Genomic DNA, 17,019 nt, shown 5'->3' on the forward strand with positions numbered 1-17,019 from the left:
AGTACTTGAGTTTTAGCTTCAGGATCTGGCCTTCTAAAGAGCAGTCAGGATTGATCTCCTCTAGGACTGACCGGTTTGATCGCCTTGCAGTCCAAGGGACTCGCAGGAGTCTTCTCCAGCACCACAGTTCAAAGGCCTCAATTCTTTGGCACTCAGCCTTTCTTATGGTCCAACTTTCACTACCATACATTGCAACTGGAAAGACCATAGCCTTGACTATACGCACTTTTGTTGACAGGGTGATGTCTCTGCTTTTTAGTGTGCTGTCTAGATTTGCCATGGCTTTCCTCCCCAGGAGCAAGCGTCTTTTAATTTCTTGGCTACAGTCCCCATCTGCAGTGATCTTGGAGCCCAGGAAAATAAAATCTGTCACTACCTCCATTTCTTCCTCATCTATTTGCCAGGAATTGAGAGGGCCAGATGCCATGATCTTGGTTTTCTTAATGTTAAGTTTCAACCCAAGTTTTGCACTCTCCTTCTTCACCTGCAACAAGAGGCTCTTTAGTTCTTCTTCACTTTCTGCCATTAGAGTGGTATCATCTGCGTATCTTAGGTTGTTGATATTTCTTCCGGCAATCTTAATTCCAACTTTTGATTCATCTAGCCCTGCCTTTCTCATGATGTGCTCTGCATATAAGTTAAATAGGCAGGGCGACAGTATACAGCCTTGCCGGACTCCTTTCCCAATTTTGAACCAATCAGTGGTTCCGTGTCCAGTTCTCACTGTTGCTTCTTGACCCGCATATAGGTTTCTCAAGAGACAAATAAGATGGTCTGGTACTCCCATCTCTTTAAGAACTTGCCACAGTTTGTTATGATCCACACAATCAAAGGCTTTAGCATAGTCAATGAAGCAGAAGTAGATGTTTTTCTGGAACTCCCTAGCTTTCTCCATGATCCAGCGTATGTTGGCAATTTGATCTCTAGTTCCTCTGCCTCTTCGAAATCCTGCCTGCACTTCTGGTAGTTCTCGATCCACATACTGCTGAAGTCTAGCTTGTAGGATTTTAAGCATGACTTTACTAGCATGAGAAATGAGTGCAATGGTGCGATAGTTTGAACATTCTTTGGCACTGCCTTTCTTAGGAATTGGAATGTAAACTGATCTTTTCCAATCCTGTGGCCACTGTTGAGTTTTCCAAATTTGCTGGCAAATTGAGTGTAGCACTTTTACTGCACTGTCTTTTAAGATTTTGAATAGCTCAGCTGGAATACTGTCACCTCCACTAGCTTTGTTGTTGCTCAGCTTTTCTAAGGCCCACTTCACTTCACATTCTAGGATGTCTGGCTCGAGGTCAGTGACCACCTCATTGGGATTATCAGGGACGTTAAGCTCATTCTTGTATAGTTCTTCTGTGTAATTTTGCCACCTCTTCTTAATCTCTTCTGCCTCTGTTAGGTCCCTGCCATTTTGGTCCTTTATCATGCCCATTTTTGCATTAAACGTTCCCTTCATTTCTCCAATTTTCTTGAAAAGATCTCTGGTCCTCCCTATTCTATTGTTTTCTTCTATTTCTTTGCACTGTTCATTTAAGAAGGCATTCTTATCTCTTCTAGCTATTCTCTGGAATTCTGCATTCAATTGGGTGTATCTTTCTTTTTCTCCTTTGCCTTTCGCTTCCCTCCTTTCCTCAGCTATTTGCAAAGCTTCCTCAGACAGCCATTTTGCTTTCTTGCATTTCTTTTTCTTTGGGATGGTTTTGGTTGCTACCTGTTGTACAATGTCACGAACCTCTGTCCATAGTTCTTCAGGCACTCTGTCTATCAGATCTAATTCCTTAAATCTATTTGTCACCTCTACTGTATATTCAACAGGGATATGATTTAATTCATACCTGACTGGCCTAGTGCTTTTCCCTACTTTCTTCAGTTTAAGCCTAAACTTTGCATGAGAAGCTCATGGTCTGAGCCACAGTCAGCTCCTGGTCTTGTTTTTACTGACTGTATAGAGCTTCTCCATCTTTGGCTGCAGAGCATATAGTCAATCTGATTTCTGTGTTGACCATCTGGTGATGTCCATGTGTAGAGCCGTCTCTTGGGTTGTTGGAAAAGAGTGTTTGCTATGACCATCGTATTCTCTTGACAGAATTCTATCAGCCTGTGCCCTGCTTCATTTTGCACTCCAAGGCCAAACTTGCCTGTTATTCCAGTTATCTTTTGGCTTCCTACTTTAGCATTCCAATCCCCCATGATGATAAGAACATCATTTTTTGGTGTTAGTTCTATAAGGTGCTGTAGTGCTTCATAGAACTGGTCAATTTCATCCTCTTCAGCACTGGTGGTTGGGGCATAGACTTGGACTACTGTGATATTGAATGGTTTGCCTTGGATTCGAACTGAGATCATTCTGTCATTTTGAGGATTGTATCCCAGTATTGCTTTTCCTACTCTTTTATTGACTATGAAGGCTACTCCATTTCTTCTGAAGGATTCTTGCCCACAGTAGTATACCTGATGGTCATCTGAATTAAATTCACCCATTCCTGTCCATTTTAGTTCGCTGATACCTAATATGTCAATGTTCAGTCTTGTCATCTCTTGTTTGACCACGTCCAGTTTTCCTTGATTCATGGATCTTACATTCCAGGTTCCTATGGAGAAAGAATCTTTACAGCATCGGACTTTCCTTTCACCACCAGACACATCCACAGCTGAGCGTCCTTTCGGCTTTGGCCCAGTCGCTTCATTCTTTCTGGCGCTACTAGTACTAGCCCTCTGCTCTTCCCCAGTAGCATATTGGACACCTTCCGACCTGAGGGGCTCATCTTCCAGCGTCATATCGTTTTGCCTTTTGGTACTGTCCATAGGGTTTTCATGGCAAAGATACTGGAGTGGGTTGCCATTTCCTTCTCCAGTGGATCACATTTTGTCAGAACTCTCTGCTATGACCTGTCCGTCTTGGGTGGCCCTGCACGGCATAGCTCATAGCTTCATTGAATTACGCAAGCCCCTTCGCCACGACAAGGCAGTAATCCATGAAGGGGACGTTATATATAACGTAACGTAATAGAGCCTTGGTGGAGCAGTGGGCTAATGCCTCCTTAAGTAACAGCAGCTGCCTGCAATTAGTGCAGGTTCGCATCCCACCAGGCTCAAGGTTGACTCAGCCTTCCATCCTTCCGAGGTAGGTAAAATGAGGACCCAGATTGTTGGGGGCAATTAAGCTGACTTTGTAATAATGCCGCTTGGGGTGTGTGTGAAAGCCCTAATAAGCAGGCATATACATAGAATGAAGGCTACTGCTAAGCTTGTAAGCCACCCTGAGTCTTCGGAGAAGGGCGGGATATAAATGGAATTAAAATTAAAAAAAAATATATAACCCTTACAATTGTTTTAGCATGCCAAAGTAAAGCTGAAGACCAATCAGTGTGGAGAGAATCTATGTAGGTAATCACTAGGAGTTGACACTAACTTGAAGGCACTTAATCAATCAATCAATCGTATTGTTTTCATAATTTTCCTATATTTTTATTAAAGATATTATTGGTTATATAATTTCACCATTTTAACATAATAATAGTTGTCATTTAACCATTTTTTGTTATTGGGCAGATAAAAGAACGTAGTAACTGATGCTTTGTTCAACTTCCTAACAATGTTCAATCTTAATATATTTTAAGTGGCTATATTATTTTGAGGAATAGCAAAAAGGTCTATTGTGACTAATGAGGGAGTTGCTTATTACAAATTTAATTCATTTTTGTTAAAGTGAAAAGATTCCCCCAAATCATCCAAGTACTGTACAGTATATCCATTATTCTGACCATTGGTTTGGAACACTTAGCATAAGAAAGAATTCTTTGCTGTTTTAAAAATAAAATGCTGCTTTGGTGGTATTGGAAAATCCTAACCATTTAAATTATATTGGGGGCATATCCCTAATTGTAACCATTTTCCTTCATAATCATATCATTCTTCTCTAGCTATTGGATGATCTGACTTACAGTGATAAGTCTATCAATGACAAGTCTACTGCTATTTTACTAGTAAAGATCTTTCTTTGTTTTCCAGGAGTGATGGGGGAATATGAACCAAAAATTGAGGTCCATTTTCCATACACAGTTACAGCTGCTAAGGGATCTACTGTTAGGATGGAATGCTTTGCACTGGGCAAGTAAGTATACATACTTTCATAATTTATTATTAAAATCTGAGATCATTTATTTAGTTGATAATAAACAGAGAAAGAAAGATACTAAGAGTTCACATTAACTTGATGATACATGGTCAATCAAACAGTATATTGTATATACATGATATATAGATGTTACATAGAAGATAGATAGATAGATAGATAGATAGATAGATAGATAGATAGATAGATAGATAGATAGATCATTCATTTTTTTATTCTTTTAGTGTATGGCATACAATGTCAGGATATTCTACACATGCTAGACACAATGCAGTCCTGACAGCTTTAATTACAAGAGAGAGAAAGAGAGGGAGAGGGAGAGGGAGAGGGAGAGGGAGAGGGAGAGGGAGAGGGAGAGGGAGAGAGAGAGAGAGAGAGAGAGAGAGAGAGAGAGAGAGAGAGAGAGAGAGAGAGAGAGAGAGTTCATACAAAATTTAACACTGTTGCAGTGTCCCAGGGTCATGTGATCAACTTTTGTGACCTTCTGACAAATGAAGTCTATGTGGAAGCCAGATTCACTTAACAATCATGTTACTAACTGAACAACTGCAATGATTCACTTAACAACTGTGACAAGAAAAGTTGTAAAATGGGTCAAAATTTATTTAACAAATGTCTCACTTCGCAACATAAACTTTGGGCTCAATTGTGGTCATCTAGTGACTGTTCAAAGTTACAGCAGCACTGTTTGTGTCTCTGTGTGTGTTTTTGTGTCTTCCTTATAGTTGAATTAAAATTATAAAATCAATTATGAATAAATAATTTAGTATACCATAAGAGTAAGTTGATGAAAGAGTAAGAGAAGCAAATGAAATGTATTGTACTGATTAGGAAATTAGGAAACACTCCGGATTTATAACCCATTAAATCAGGGGTCTTCAAACTTGGCCCTTTGATGACTTGTGGACTTCAACTCCCAGAATTCCTCAGCCAGGCACGCTGGCTGAGGAATTCTGGGAGTTGAAGTCCACAAGTCATCAAAGGGCCAAGTTTGAAGACCCCTGCATTAGATCCTAAGAGCTGGGAGGGTTATGTAGAAATGCTAACATAGTAATACATGCATATACAGTACATGCAGCGGTGGGATTCAGCCAGTTTGCACCGGTTCGGCAGAACTGATCCCTAATTTTTTGTTGAGTTTGGTGAACCAGTTGTGATAAATCTGTGAGGTGCATCATGCTGGTGATGTTGCCACCACGAAGTGCATTGTGCCAGTGATGATGATGCGAGGCACGTTGCACCAGTGATGATGATGATGCAAGGTGCGTCATGCCACTGATGATGATGTGAAGTGTGTCGCGCCAGTGATGATGAAGATGCAAGGCACATGGTGCCAGTGATGACAACCAGTTGTTAAATTACTTGAATCCCACCCCTGAATGGAATAGTATATTTGCAATCTCCACTAAATACCTGTGATCAACTAAGGCCAAATTTATTACTGATAGATGGATGAAAGCTAGTGACTCCATTTCATGCACTCTAAAGATTACATCCCAATGTAAACCAGTATGGTCAATCATTGTTTACTTAAGAAAATCAAGGAAATGTTTCTGGAAGCAGGAAGGGAATTCTATTTATCTGTTGTTGTTTTTAACAGAAAATACCAAAATATAAATTAAATTCAGACTGTCCTCTGTTTGAACTTAGTACCTCTTTGGAGATGCCACATGATTCCAGGAAGACATTGTTATAGACCAGTGTAACATTCTCATGCTCCAAAGCTGATTTTTGAAACTTGAGATATTATGACCTACATTGTTGAATGCTAGACTAAATCTTAGAAGCGGAAGCACAAAATTATTCGAGGAAAAAAAATCAGGATCAGAGAAAAACAACAAAAACAATCAGTGGACAGAAAAACTAAGTATTATGCAGAGAGATTGAAAGAGCTAGGAACGTTTAGCTTTGAGAAACTGAGAACAGATATGGTGGCATTCTTGAAATACTTAAATGTATGCTATGTAGAAATAAGTCAAAACCTATTCCCAATTATTCTGGGGTGCAGAATAATGAAGTTCTAGAAAGGCAGATTCCATTTGAATATTGAGATATTAACCATAAAAGCAGTTTGACAACAGAATCAGTAAACTAAAGAATAGTTTGAAGGCTCTTAATTTAATTTAATTTAATTTAATATTTGCATTTGTATACCGCCCTTTCCCTGAGGACTCAGGGCGGTTTACAGGGAATTAAAATTGAAACATACAAAAGTTAAAACCAATTAAAAAAGCATTAAATTCACCCTGTAGATTAAAACCCCAGTTAAAATTTTCTCCTCAGCCTGGGCCCGAGAGCTCAAAGAGCCAGGTCTTCAGGCCCCGGCGGAATGATCGGAGGTCGGGAGCAGTCCTCAGCTCTACCGGCAGCTGGTTCCAGAGGGCAGGCGCTCCCACCGAGAAGGCCCTATCCCTGGGTGTCACCCGCCGGCAATCTCTCACCGGCGGAACCCTGAGCAGACCCTCCCTGTGGGAGCGCACTGGGCGAAGGGCGTTTGATGCCGGCAGCAGGTGATCCCTCAAATAACCCGGACCCAGGCCATGTAGGGCTTTATAGGTGATAACCAGCACCTTGAATTTCACCCGGAGGGCAACCGGAAGCCAATGCAGCTCGCGGAGTAGAGGTGTTACATGGGAGTATCGGGAAACCCCCATTACAACTCGCGCGGCCGCATTCTGCACCAGTTGAAGCCTCCGAGTGGTCTTCAAGGGCAGCCCCATGTAGAGAGCGTTGCAGTAGTCCAAACGGGAGGTCACAAGCGCATGAGTGACTGTGCGTAGGGCGTCTCGGTCCAGATAGGGGCGCAACTGGCGCACCAGGCGAACCTGTGCAAAAGCCCCCCTGGTCACGGCTCCTATGTGATCTTCAAAATTGAGCCGTGAATCCAGGAGGACGCCCAAGTTGCGAGCCCTATCAACGGGGGGTAACACCTCACCCCCCATCGTTAGAGGTGGAATAACTTGGTTAACCCGAGACGCCGATATGCACAGCCACTCAGTCTTGGCGGGATTGAGACGAAGCCTGTTTCTCCCCATCCAGACCTGAACCGCCTCCAGGCACCGGGACATCACGGAGAGGGCATCACTGGGTTGGTTCGGGGTGGAAAGAAAAAGTTGGGTATCATCAGCGTACTGGTGATACCCCACCCCAAAACCACGAATGATCTCGCCCAGCGGCTTCATGTAGATGTTGAACAGGAGGGGCGAGAGAACCGACCCCTGAGGGACTCCACAAATGAGAGACCTCGGGGCGGATCTCTGCCCTCCTGTCAACACCGACTGCGAGCGGCCCTGGAGGTAGGAGGAGAACCACCGTAAAACGGTGCCTCCCACTCCCAGCCCCCTGAGACGCCGCAGCAGGATACCATGGTCGATGGTATCGAAAGCCGCTGAGAGATCTAATAGGACCAGGACAGAGGAGCAACCCCTGTCCCTAGCCCTCCAGAGATCATTCACCAGCGCGACCAATGCCGTCTCCGTGCTGTGTCCAGGCCTGAAGCCCGATTGGTACGGGTCCAGATAATCAGTTTCCTCCAGGAACAGAGGGAGCTGATGCGCCACCACACTCTCAACAACCTTCGCCAGGAAGCGAAGGTTGGAGACTGGACGATAGTTGTTTAAAATAGCCGGGTCCAAAGCAGGCTTCTTGAGGAGGGGTCTCACCACCGCCTCCTTCAAGGCGGCAGGGAAGACACCCTCCTTCAAAGAAGCAGTTATTACTGCATGGAACCAGCCTCGTGTTCCCTCCCGAGCCGCATAAGCTAGCCAGGAGGGGCACGGATCCAACAAACAGGTGGTGGAGCTCAGTCTCCCCATGATCCTGTCCACATCATCAGGGGAAACAGGGTCGAACTCAGTCCAGATAACGTGCTCAAGACCGCCTGATTCCTCCACATCAGACTCTGCCCAGTCAGAGTCCAAGCCGGTCCGGATCCGAGCGATTTTGTCCGTCAGATGATGACTAAACTCCTCGGCTCGTCCCTGCAAGGGATCCTCCCTCACCTCCTGGTTAAGGAGGGAGCGAGTCACCCTAAACAGGGCGGCCGGGCGATTATCTGCGGACGCGATAAGGGCGGCAAAGTAGTTAGACTTCGCCGTCCTTATCGCCGCAAGATAAGACCTTATGAAGGTTCTTAACTGCAATCGGTCGGGTTCGGATCGGCTGGATCTCCAACCGCTCTCTAGACCTCGTCTCCGACGCTTCATCTCCCGGAGCTCCACAGAGAACCATGGAGCCCAACGGGATCTGCGCCGAGTCAGAGGTCGCATGGGTACAACACAGTCGAGTGCCCTGGTGGCAGCCGTTTCCCAGGCCTCCACCAGAGCATCGACTGGGCTGTGGGTAAGGGTGATAGGTATCGGCCCAAGCGCCCTCTGGAACCGGTCCGGGTCCATTAGGCGCCTGGGGCGGAACCACCTGGTCGGTTCCGCCGCCCAGCGGCGGGGGATGGCATGACGGAAAACCAGCCTCAGGAGGTAATGATCTGACCATGACAGAGGGGTGATGGACGGGGAACCCCCTCCCAGATCATCCAACCATTGTCCAGACAGGAACACCAGGTCGAGAGTATGATCCCCCTCGTGAGTAGGGCCCTCAATAACCTGGGTCAGGCCCATGGCTGTCATGGAAGCCATGAACTCCCGAGCTAACTCCGACGACCCCCCCAGTGATGGCAGGTTGAAGTCACCCAGGACTATAAGCCTGGGGAACTCCACCGCCAACCCTGAGAGGGTGTCGAGCAGCTCAGGCAGGGCTGTTGCCACACAGCTGGGCGCCAGGTATGTGAGCAACAAGCCCAACTGAACCCGAGGACCACATCTCAAGAGGAGGGATTCACTCCCGGCCATCTGGACAATGGTGGCCTCTCGAGGACACAGAGTCTCCCGAATAACCACTGCCACCCCACCACCCCTGCCCTGAGCCCGTGGCTGGTGCAGCACCCGGAAACCTGGCGGGCATAACTCGGTGAGAGGCACCCCTCCCTCCGAACCCAACCAAGTTTCCGTGATGCACGCTAGATCCGCACATTCCTCCTCGATCAGGTCACGGATGAGGGGAGCTTTGTTAACTACGGATCTAGCGTTAAAATAGACCAACCTGAGCTCAGGGGCCTGATCACCCTCATCCCCGGGTAGGAGGGTGCTAACCGGAGGGTCGGAGCGCGCCACCGCTCGGAGATAGCGGGGGCGCGATCCCAGATGTTGATATGGCCCTCCGCGCAAACACCTGCTGCCATACCCTATCGCCGTGGGGATTCGATGCCCCACCCCCACATTCCCAGCGCCAGCAGCCACCTCCCCCGACCCCGTCCCGTCGGGACCTCTAACAGGTCCAGACTGAGTGCCGGTTATAGATTCCTTCCCCACCCTCCCCCTCCCTAACCTCTTAAAATAACCGGCTAAGAATCTTATCAGGGGCCTCTTAGCGCGTCTTAACTCGAGGCCCCTGTCCAAGCCCAACCACCTCTCGGAGTCCCAAAGCTTGGACCCGTCATTAAGGGGAGTATGGAAACAGGCGACAGGTCGCGCCCATGAGGCAGGAACCGCCCTAAGGGCATACAAGTCCGCTTCGGAATAACGATAAATCATGTTGCGCTCGAATAGTCTCTCAGGGCCGATGTTGCAAATATATCAAGAGGATTGCTCGTTGATGGTACAAAGATGGAAAAAGAAAAAGTCCAGTGGGCGTATCTCTCAATCTGCAGAGCCATCTCAGCTCTCACCTGAGATGGAAATCCAGAAGACAACCTCAGCCGTCCTCTCACTCCGGCTGAGGCATCTGACTGGAGCAGAGAGAGAAAAAGGGGATCCTGAGCCAGGCCCACCCCAACTGGTCTCTCACACCAGTGAGGTGGACGCTGACAAGTCCAAAACCGTCCTCCCACCACGGTTCGGTCCCGTCCACATTAGACTATCAATAGGGAGATCTTAATTCCCATCAGGTACGGAGCCAGTCATAACGCCTGCCTGGTAACAAAAAAGTAAAGGACAAGGAGGCCAAGCCTCTGTTGATCCTCACACCGCCAATCAGCGCCGTCAGTCAATGCCCGTCCGCCAGTCCAAACCATCTCCAACGGAGGAAAGAGGTAGTCCCAGCAGCTATATTGAATCAAAAAGTTCGCTAGCATGTCCGCCGAGGCCGATGACCAGGCCCACAGTCTGCAACCACCATCCGGGAGGAGAAGGAGGCTCCGCACCGCTGAAAACGGTGCCAGCCAGCCGATGGTAGTAGAAGAATCTCCGTCCGGTGGGATCATCGCCGCTGCCCCTCCCACAACAGAGGGTATCCACGGCGAGTAAGCAGAGAAAGGAAGACAGGCAAAGCGTCTCGGGCTTCCCGGCGCTGTAATAGTGCTCGGCGCCATAACGGGGCTCAGCAGGTCGGCAGGAAATTCTCAGCGCTGCTCGTTCGAATCAGCAGGCCGCTGGTGGGGGGGGGGGCTCGGCGTCACGAAAAGCAGCGCCCAGCAGCTGTTCCAACAATCCCCAGTCCCCAAAGCTGCCTCAGCCCGCGAGCAGATGAAAACAAAGCAGACGTCCCGAGCTTCACGACGTGGCAGCGCTCAGCGCCATGATGAGGCTCAGCAAGTCGACAGACAGTTCTCGGCACCGCTCGCTAGAATCCACAAGCCGCTATTTCGGAGGGGGGGGCTCAGCGCCACAGAGAGCAGCGCTTAGCAGCTGTTTTAAAAACCCCCGAGTCCCGGAGTAGCCACAGCCAACAGCAGCGCGAAGTCGCCTCAGTCAGCAGCAGATGAAGAAGCAGGGCTGACATCTCGGGTTTCACAGCGTAGCAGCGTTCGGCGCCATCATGGGCCGGCAGGTTGACAGGCGGCAGATATCAAAAGCCGCTAGCTCGAAGGGGGGGGGATCAGCGCCGCAGAAAAACAGCGCCCAGCAGCTGTTTTTAGACCCCCCACCCCCAGAATTGCCTCGACATACCGTGGGCTTCCCCGAGCTAAATCCTTAGAAGCCCTCAAAGAGCGCCCGAAGCCTAAGTTGCGGCCGTCGCCATCTTGGGCAGGAAAAAAAAAAAAAAAAAAAACTACATGTTTATATGTATATTATTAATACTATTTAAGAGAAAATGATAGCCAAGAGCATTAGTTTATGCACTGTTCCACCCCTGATATTATACCGGTATGTGTCATCCATCCCTTTCTCCATACAGAATTCTCTATGGAGTTTGGGGCATGTGTAACAGTGAGTTACACACTGCAAGGTGGCTTCCGCATATATAGCTGTATGTATACATAAAAATTGCCTTTCTACATCAAGAATATCTGGCTCACATATTCAGTTGAGCTATGAGCAGAACATTGAAACAATTTATGGATGTGCAGAGAAATAATATGCCACAATTGTAAGTAGGGCAAAAAATATACAAACCTAAAATAAGAACACCAAACTCTGTAGGATTAAACTATTTTCTGAATATAAAACCAGCTATCCATTATTTAACGACTCTTTAAATCTTGCATTCTCAATCAGTGAGAAGATGCAAGGCACAAGTCTTTTCAAAGACTAAAAACTATTTTTTTAGACTATTATAGTCTCTAATCCAAAATTCTGTTCTACTTTTTTGGTGTTTTATTTTAATTTTGCTACTACTAATTTTGCTTAATGGGTTATTTTAATTCTTATGAGCCAATCTGAGAGGTTTTTTTTAAAAAAAAACCTACAAAACAATCTAGAGTGTTCTGCATGTCCTTCATTAATTTCTACATATCTCAAATACTGTTCAGTGACAGCAGGGGCTGTCTCGTAGTCCTACTTTAGTCTTCCAAGTAAAATACAGAGAATTTATTTTGAAACTTCTCAGAAGTTCTCAATGGAAAGGTCAATAATAGCTGTAAGGTTTACTGTATTGAAAGACAGGTTGACCTTTTCTACCGTATTACTGCTGCAGGCTCAGCAAACTGTGTGATGAGTTAAGTGTCCCCAGCAGGGCAGTGATGAAACCCAGCAAGCTTTGATCAGTGTCTTCTTAATTCTGTTGCTATTTTGAACATTACCCAAATATAACTAGTGTTATTGGATAACTGAGAAATGGACTGAAGGAATTTTTTTAAAAATGGACCTGTATATTACAAATCATAATAAGCAAGTTCTGCCAACAATCCTTGATAAATGGAGAGTGTGAGAAAAGATTTCATAAAACAGTTGATTTCTGAAATTAAGTGTCTTAGTGGCTTCCATCTTCCACAACTTCACGAACAGAACAATTTGGGGACTGGCACATCTGCCAATTTTAATTGCTATCAGTTTTCTAATTGCATGCCCTTGAGTTCATTGCAGTTTCTTTTCACATCAATTTATGAGTTAAAAATAAGAGATAGGGAAACTGTACAAATATTTACATGCATTGCCGTACCCAATTCTCTCGACATTTGTATCTTAACGTGCTTCTTAGGGTTTGTTCTCCCTTTCAATTTTGAACCATACCTAAACTCTTTGAAAGGTTCAGATTTTAATAAATGTGAAAGAAAAGATTTGTTTCACTCCCAGATGTTTTCCACATTCTGGGCATAAATTCCCTTTATTGCAAGAGATGGGATGATATAAAATATATATAAACATGAATGCACATATCAGCCCAATTAGACATATCAGTAGGAAAACATAATATAATCTATTCTAGTATGATTTATAATATACATTTTCAAAATACGGCTATATCTGTATAAGGAAAAAGCATTTAATTAAAAATCTGTTCCAGTGTTTGCATCTGACGTTAGCTAAGAAATAAAAAAAATGTATTGGTTATAAATTTCTCAGTTTCTATTTTTTTGTGATCACCAAATCTATCATTTATCATGTTTCTGCCTCAGTTTGAATTTTCTTCAGAAAAAATTATTTGCATCTTTTTCTTCTAATGGATTTATTTTATACAATTTTGCCCAAAACTACATCTTGCTTACAAATAATTTTCTGTGGTTGTGCTGAGATATGGACTGGAAACAGTTTAAGAGTGGCCATTTCATACCTCCCTGAAAGAAGCTGTAACTTTTCCTGTGCTTTGAACAATCCTATAAAAACATGCCTAGAATGTGAGGACGACAGCATCAGTTTAGAGAAGTGAAAACTGTAACGAGTGTGTTTGGAACTGTGTATTAGCCTGAAAGGGACGCGGTGGCTCAGTGGGTTAGGACGCTGAGCTTGTCGATCAGAAGGTCGGCAGTTTGGCGGGTCGAATCCCGAGTGCCGCGTAACAGAGTGAGCGCCTGTTACTCGTCCCAGCTTCTGCCAACCTAGCAGTTCGAAAGCACGTAAAAATGCAAGTAGAAAAATAGGGACCACTACGGTGGGAAGGTAACAGCGTTCCGTGCACCTTTGGTGTCTAGTCATGCTGGCCACATGACCACGGAGTCGTCCTTGGACAAGCGCTGGCTCTTCGGCTTTGAAACGGAGATGAGCACCGGCCCCTAGAGTCGGAAACGACTAGCACGCATGTGCGGGGGAACCTTTACCTTTACCTTTATTAGCCTGAAAGTGAAAAATTAGGATAGCTATATTTGATTGCTTAACCCCCCCATTCTATTAATAATGTTGTTGTTTTTTTAAATTAAATCAGCTATTTAGTATGGCATCGCATTTAACAATTTTCACTTGCAAATATCTGCAGTCAGGCAAGATAAGGGAAAACTGAACGTGCCCTCAGGGCTCAAAATGCCCCTGCACAAGCAATCACACAGAATAAGCTTCCCTTCTTGTACTTTCCAGATGTGCTGGAATTGCAGCCCTCAGAATTCCTTGGCCAACATCTGTGTCATGGCCAAACACCATTTTGAGCCCATTCATCCAAACATGGATTCATGGAAAGGGAGGTGGTGCTTCCTATGCAATATAAGTGCTCCATGATGGAAGCATGAAAAAGAGCTCATACCCCTCATCAGTCCTTAACCATTTTGTTGGTTGAGTATCTAAAGAAGTCATAAGGGTAAATATCAATAGCACTTAGATTTATATACCATTCCATAGTGCTTTAGAGCAGGGGTCTCCAAGTCCTGGTCTGTGGACTGGCAGTGAAACCAGTCCGCACAAATAAGCAAAGCATCCACGGGATGCAGGAAGCACATGAAATCACGCCCCCTCCAGACTGCAGAAATGCCACAGAACTAGTCCCTGATGCCCAAAAGGTTGGGGGCTGCTCCTTTACAGCACTCTCTAGGCAGTTTACAATGTAGGCAGTGGTGGGATTCAGCCAGTATGCACCAGTTTGGTAGAACTGGTAGCTAAATTTTGCTGAGTTCGGAGAACCGGCTTAATGCACAGTGCTTCCGGAAGTCCAGTCTAGGCCTCAAAGATCTGGAGGAGGCCTCCCAGGCTTAGAACAGCCTGCCAGAAGTGCATGGATGCCACTTCCGGAATTCCGTTCTAGGTCCTGGAGGCCTGGAGGATACCTTCCAGGCCTAGAACAGCTCGCCGGAAGTGCATGGATGCCATTTCTGGAAGTCGGTTCTAAACCTTGGAGGCCTGGAGGAGGCCTCCCAGGCCTGCATCCAATAAGAGAACCGATTGTTCAGGTATTTGAATCTCACCACTGAATGTAGGTGTCAATGCTACGAACATGAATGTTCTTTGATCTGTCTCATTAGTCTGAACCATGACAGTAGGCATTATTTGCATATTGTGCCCAACAATCTGGATCTTCATTTTACCAACCTGAGAAGGATAGAAAGCTAAGTCAAACTTATGCCCCATCAGGATTGAACTCCTGGCTGTGAACAGAGTTATCTTGCAATACTACATTCTAACCACTGCACCACTCTTAAACGAGTGAAGATTGACCTTTGAGCAAAGTGCTTAGGGCTTTCTGACTGGAAGCGATCATCTTCTTTAGGCTTGTCAAACAAGAGGAAGTCATGGCTGGCAGCAAAAATGGTCTTTGAAGCAGCTTCAGATTCTCAGTCTTAATGCTGAGCAGAAGAAAGTTCTATCAACTAAGTTATGTCATCTACAAGTAGGGAACCAGATATTTTAGCTCTGAGAGTCCTTATCTCTCTTTTTTCAGCCTTCATTGCACCACTGGGGTCAGTTCTACCCAAACTCTGTTTGACTTCTCTGAAGTAATTAGATGAATGATATTTCAGGCTTAACCTGATACCTTGAGGCTGTGTCAATAGGTAAATATGCATGAAATTCCTCTTCTTTCATTTCACCCTACTTCTTTTCCCTCTTCTCTGCCTTGTTAGCATTTACAAATGTTTCTATTGTTACCTTTCACCAGGCAATCATTAGGGAAGAGAAACTCTTTTTATTTTTCAGCATTTCAGTGAAGGTAAACAAATGCCAGCTTTCACTAATTGCCAAATATTACTTGCTGTAGGGCTCTCTATAGTTTTGTTTTTCTTATGATTTTAGCTCAAGCAATCTCAAACAGCTTCTGCTCCATTGTAACTGTGAGAATGACAAATACTCCTGAGAGATTTTCTGTGGTAAGCAGTTGGCAAGTATTCCTTAGAAAAACCTGGGCTTTTAGTTACACATTAATGGTTTATTAATGGTGTTTATTTGGAACTGCCAATCACCCCGGGCTCCTGGAATTAAAAACTGAAGTGGAAAAAAAAGGCCATATGTGTCTGTCAAACCTATGAAAAGCCCAAATCCTGCAGACATTTCAGATGCATTCTTTGTTCAATTGTTCTTAATAAGAAGAGGAATTAAAAAAACAACCCATCTAATCAACCCATTTTTTTAAAAAAAAAACTTTGAATTACCAAGCAGCAATGTTACATTATGGTGTTTATTTCTCTAAACATATATAGATTCATCAATAAATTATTTTATTTTACTTCCCATTTCAAGGAGGAATCCATACAATGTTATAGAAAAAATGAACAATTTAAAACACAAAAGAAATAATATTACTTCAATATGTAAAGTTATTCTGGCTTTTGAAACCAAAATAACTTTCTTATTATGACCCCGTAATCCCTTGAATTGGAGTAGAGTCGGGGAGATTGAAAGGAGCTGAGCATTTACTGCCTGGACACCCTTCCTGATGCCACACAGAGTTCACAGCAAACCCAAATACACCCATGTATATACAAGCATCAGAGAGGAAAAACAGCTGGGATGGAAATTAAAAACACCAGAACTAGAGTTCCCAGGTGTCAACAGCAGGGATAACACCAGCAAATGACAACCACAAATAAGTGTGGATGGCCTTGAGGGATGAGAAGAAGAGATGTTGCCTATGAAGTAATCAGACAAAAGAGGTGGCTTTACAATCAGAAAAAGAAATTTAGGAAGGACCCCAATGAATGGATCAAGCAGTTAAAAGTAGTAGTAATAGTAGTAGTAGTAGTAAGATTTTGTTGTTATAGGCTTACAATAAAGTAGGATTAGTTCACCTAGACATCATTTCCTGTCTGATTTACCTGGGAGGGATGATAAAATATGTGAGCCTGCAGACACCGAGGCAATCACAGGGCTTCCTTTAAGGTTCTCTGGTCACTTGTTAAGGGAGAAGTTCCAACAGGTAGCATGATTTTAAGACCACCTTGCACCATTAAGATAATCAGCACAATTAAAAGGGAGAAGAAATATAGACACTTGCACTACTCCATCAGTATGAGTGGAAACATAACTCTTTAATCTCAAAGATAATTCAGGAGAATAATTTTATTTTTGTACATTAATGGGCAGTGGCAATGGGAAGCATTTGTCTGAAATGATTTTTCCCCCATGGGATCAGGAGCCATTGGACAAAGAATCCAATTTTACAGAGCACTTCATGTGCATCCCAAGTGAATACCTGTGCACTTTCCTTGCAAACGTAAAAATGATTGTTTCCCCCTTTTCATCAGGAATTAGAAAACTTTTGGCCACCATTGTCTGCTTCTTCATCCTTGTCACAGAAGTGGTGGGCAAGCATGCATG

At 44.6% G+C, this 17,019-nt stretch overlaps 1 protein-coding gene across 1 annotated transcript in view; it reads left to right on the top strand.

Annotated features, from left to right (window-relative positions):
• CNTN5 (contactin 5) overlaps positions 1 to 17,019 on the top strand; it is a gene marked incomplete at both ends in the record, with an annotated part of 284,514 nt that overhangs the window by 98,429 nt on the left and 169,066 nt on the right. Inside the window, one exon of the mRNA XM_083362597.1 lies at positions 4,012 to 4,114. Within this exon, the coding sequence (XP_083218723.1) occupies positions 4,012 to 4,114 (103 nt within the window). The remainder of the gene's footprint in view (positions 1 to 4,011; positions 4,115 to 17,019) is intronic.

The sequence above is a fragment of the Vipera ursinii genome, assembly GCF_947247035.1.
Source record: "Vipera ursinii genome assembly, chromosome: 4".
Lineage (NCBI taxonomy): Eukaryota > Metazoa > Chordata > Lepidosauria > Squamata > Viperidae > Vipera > Vipera ursinii.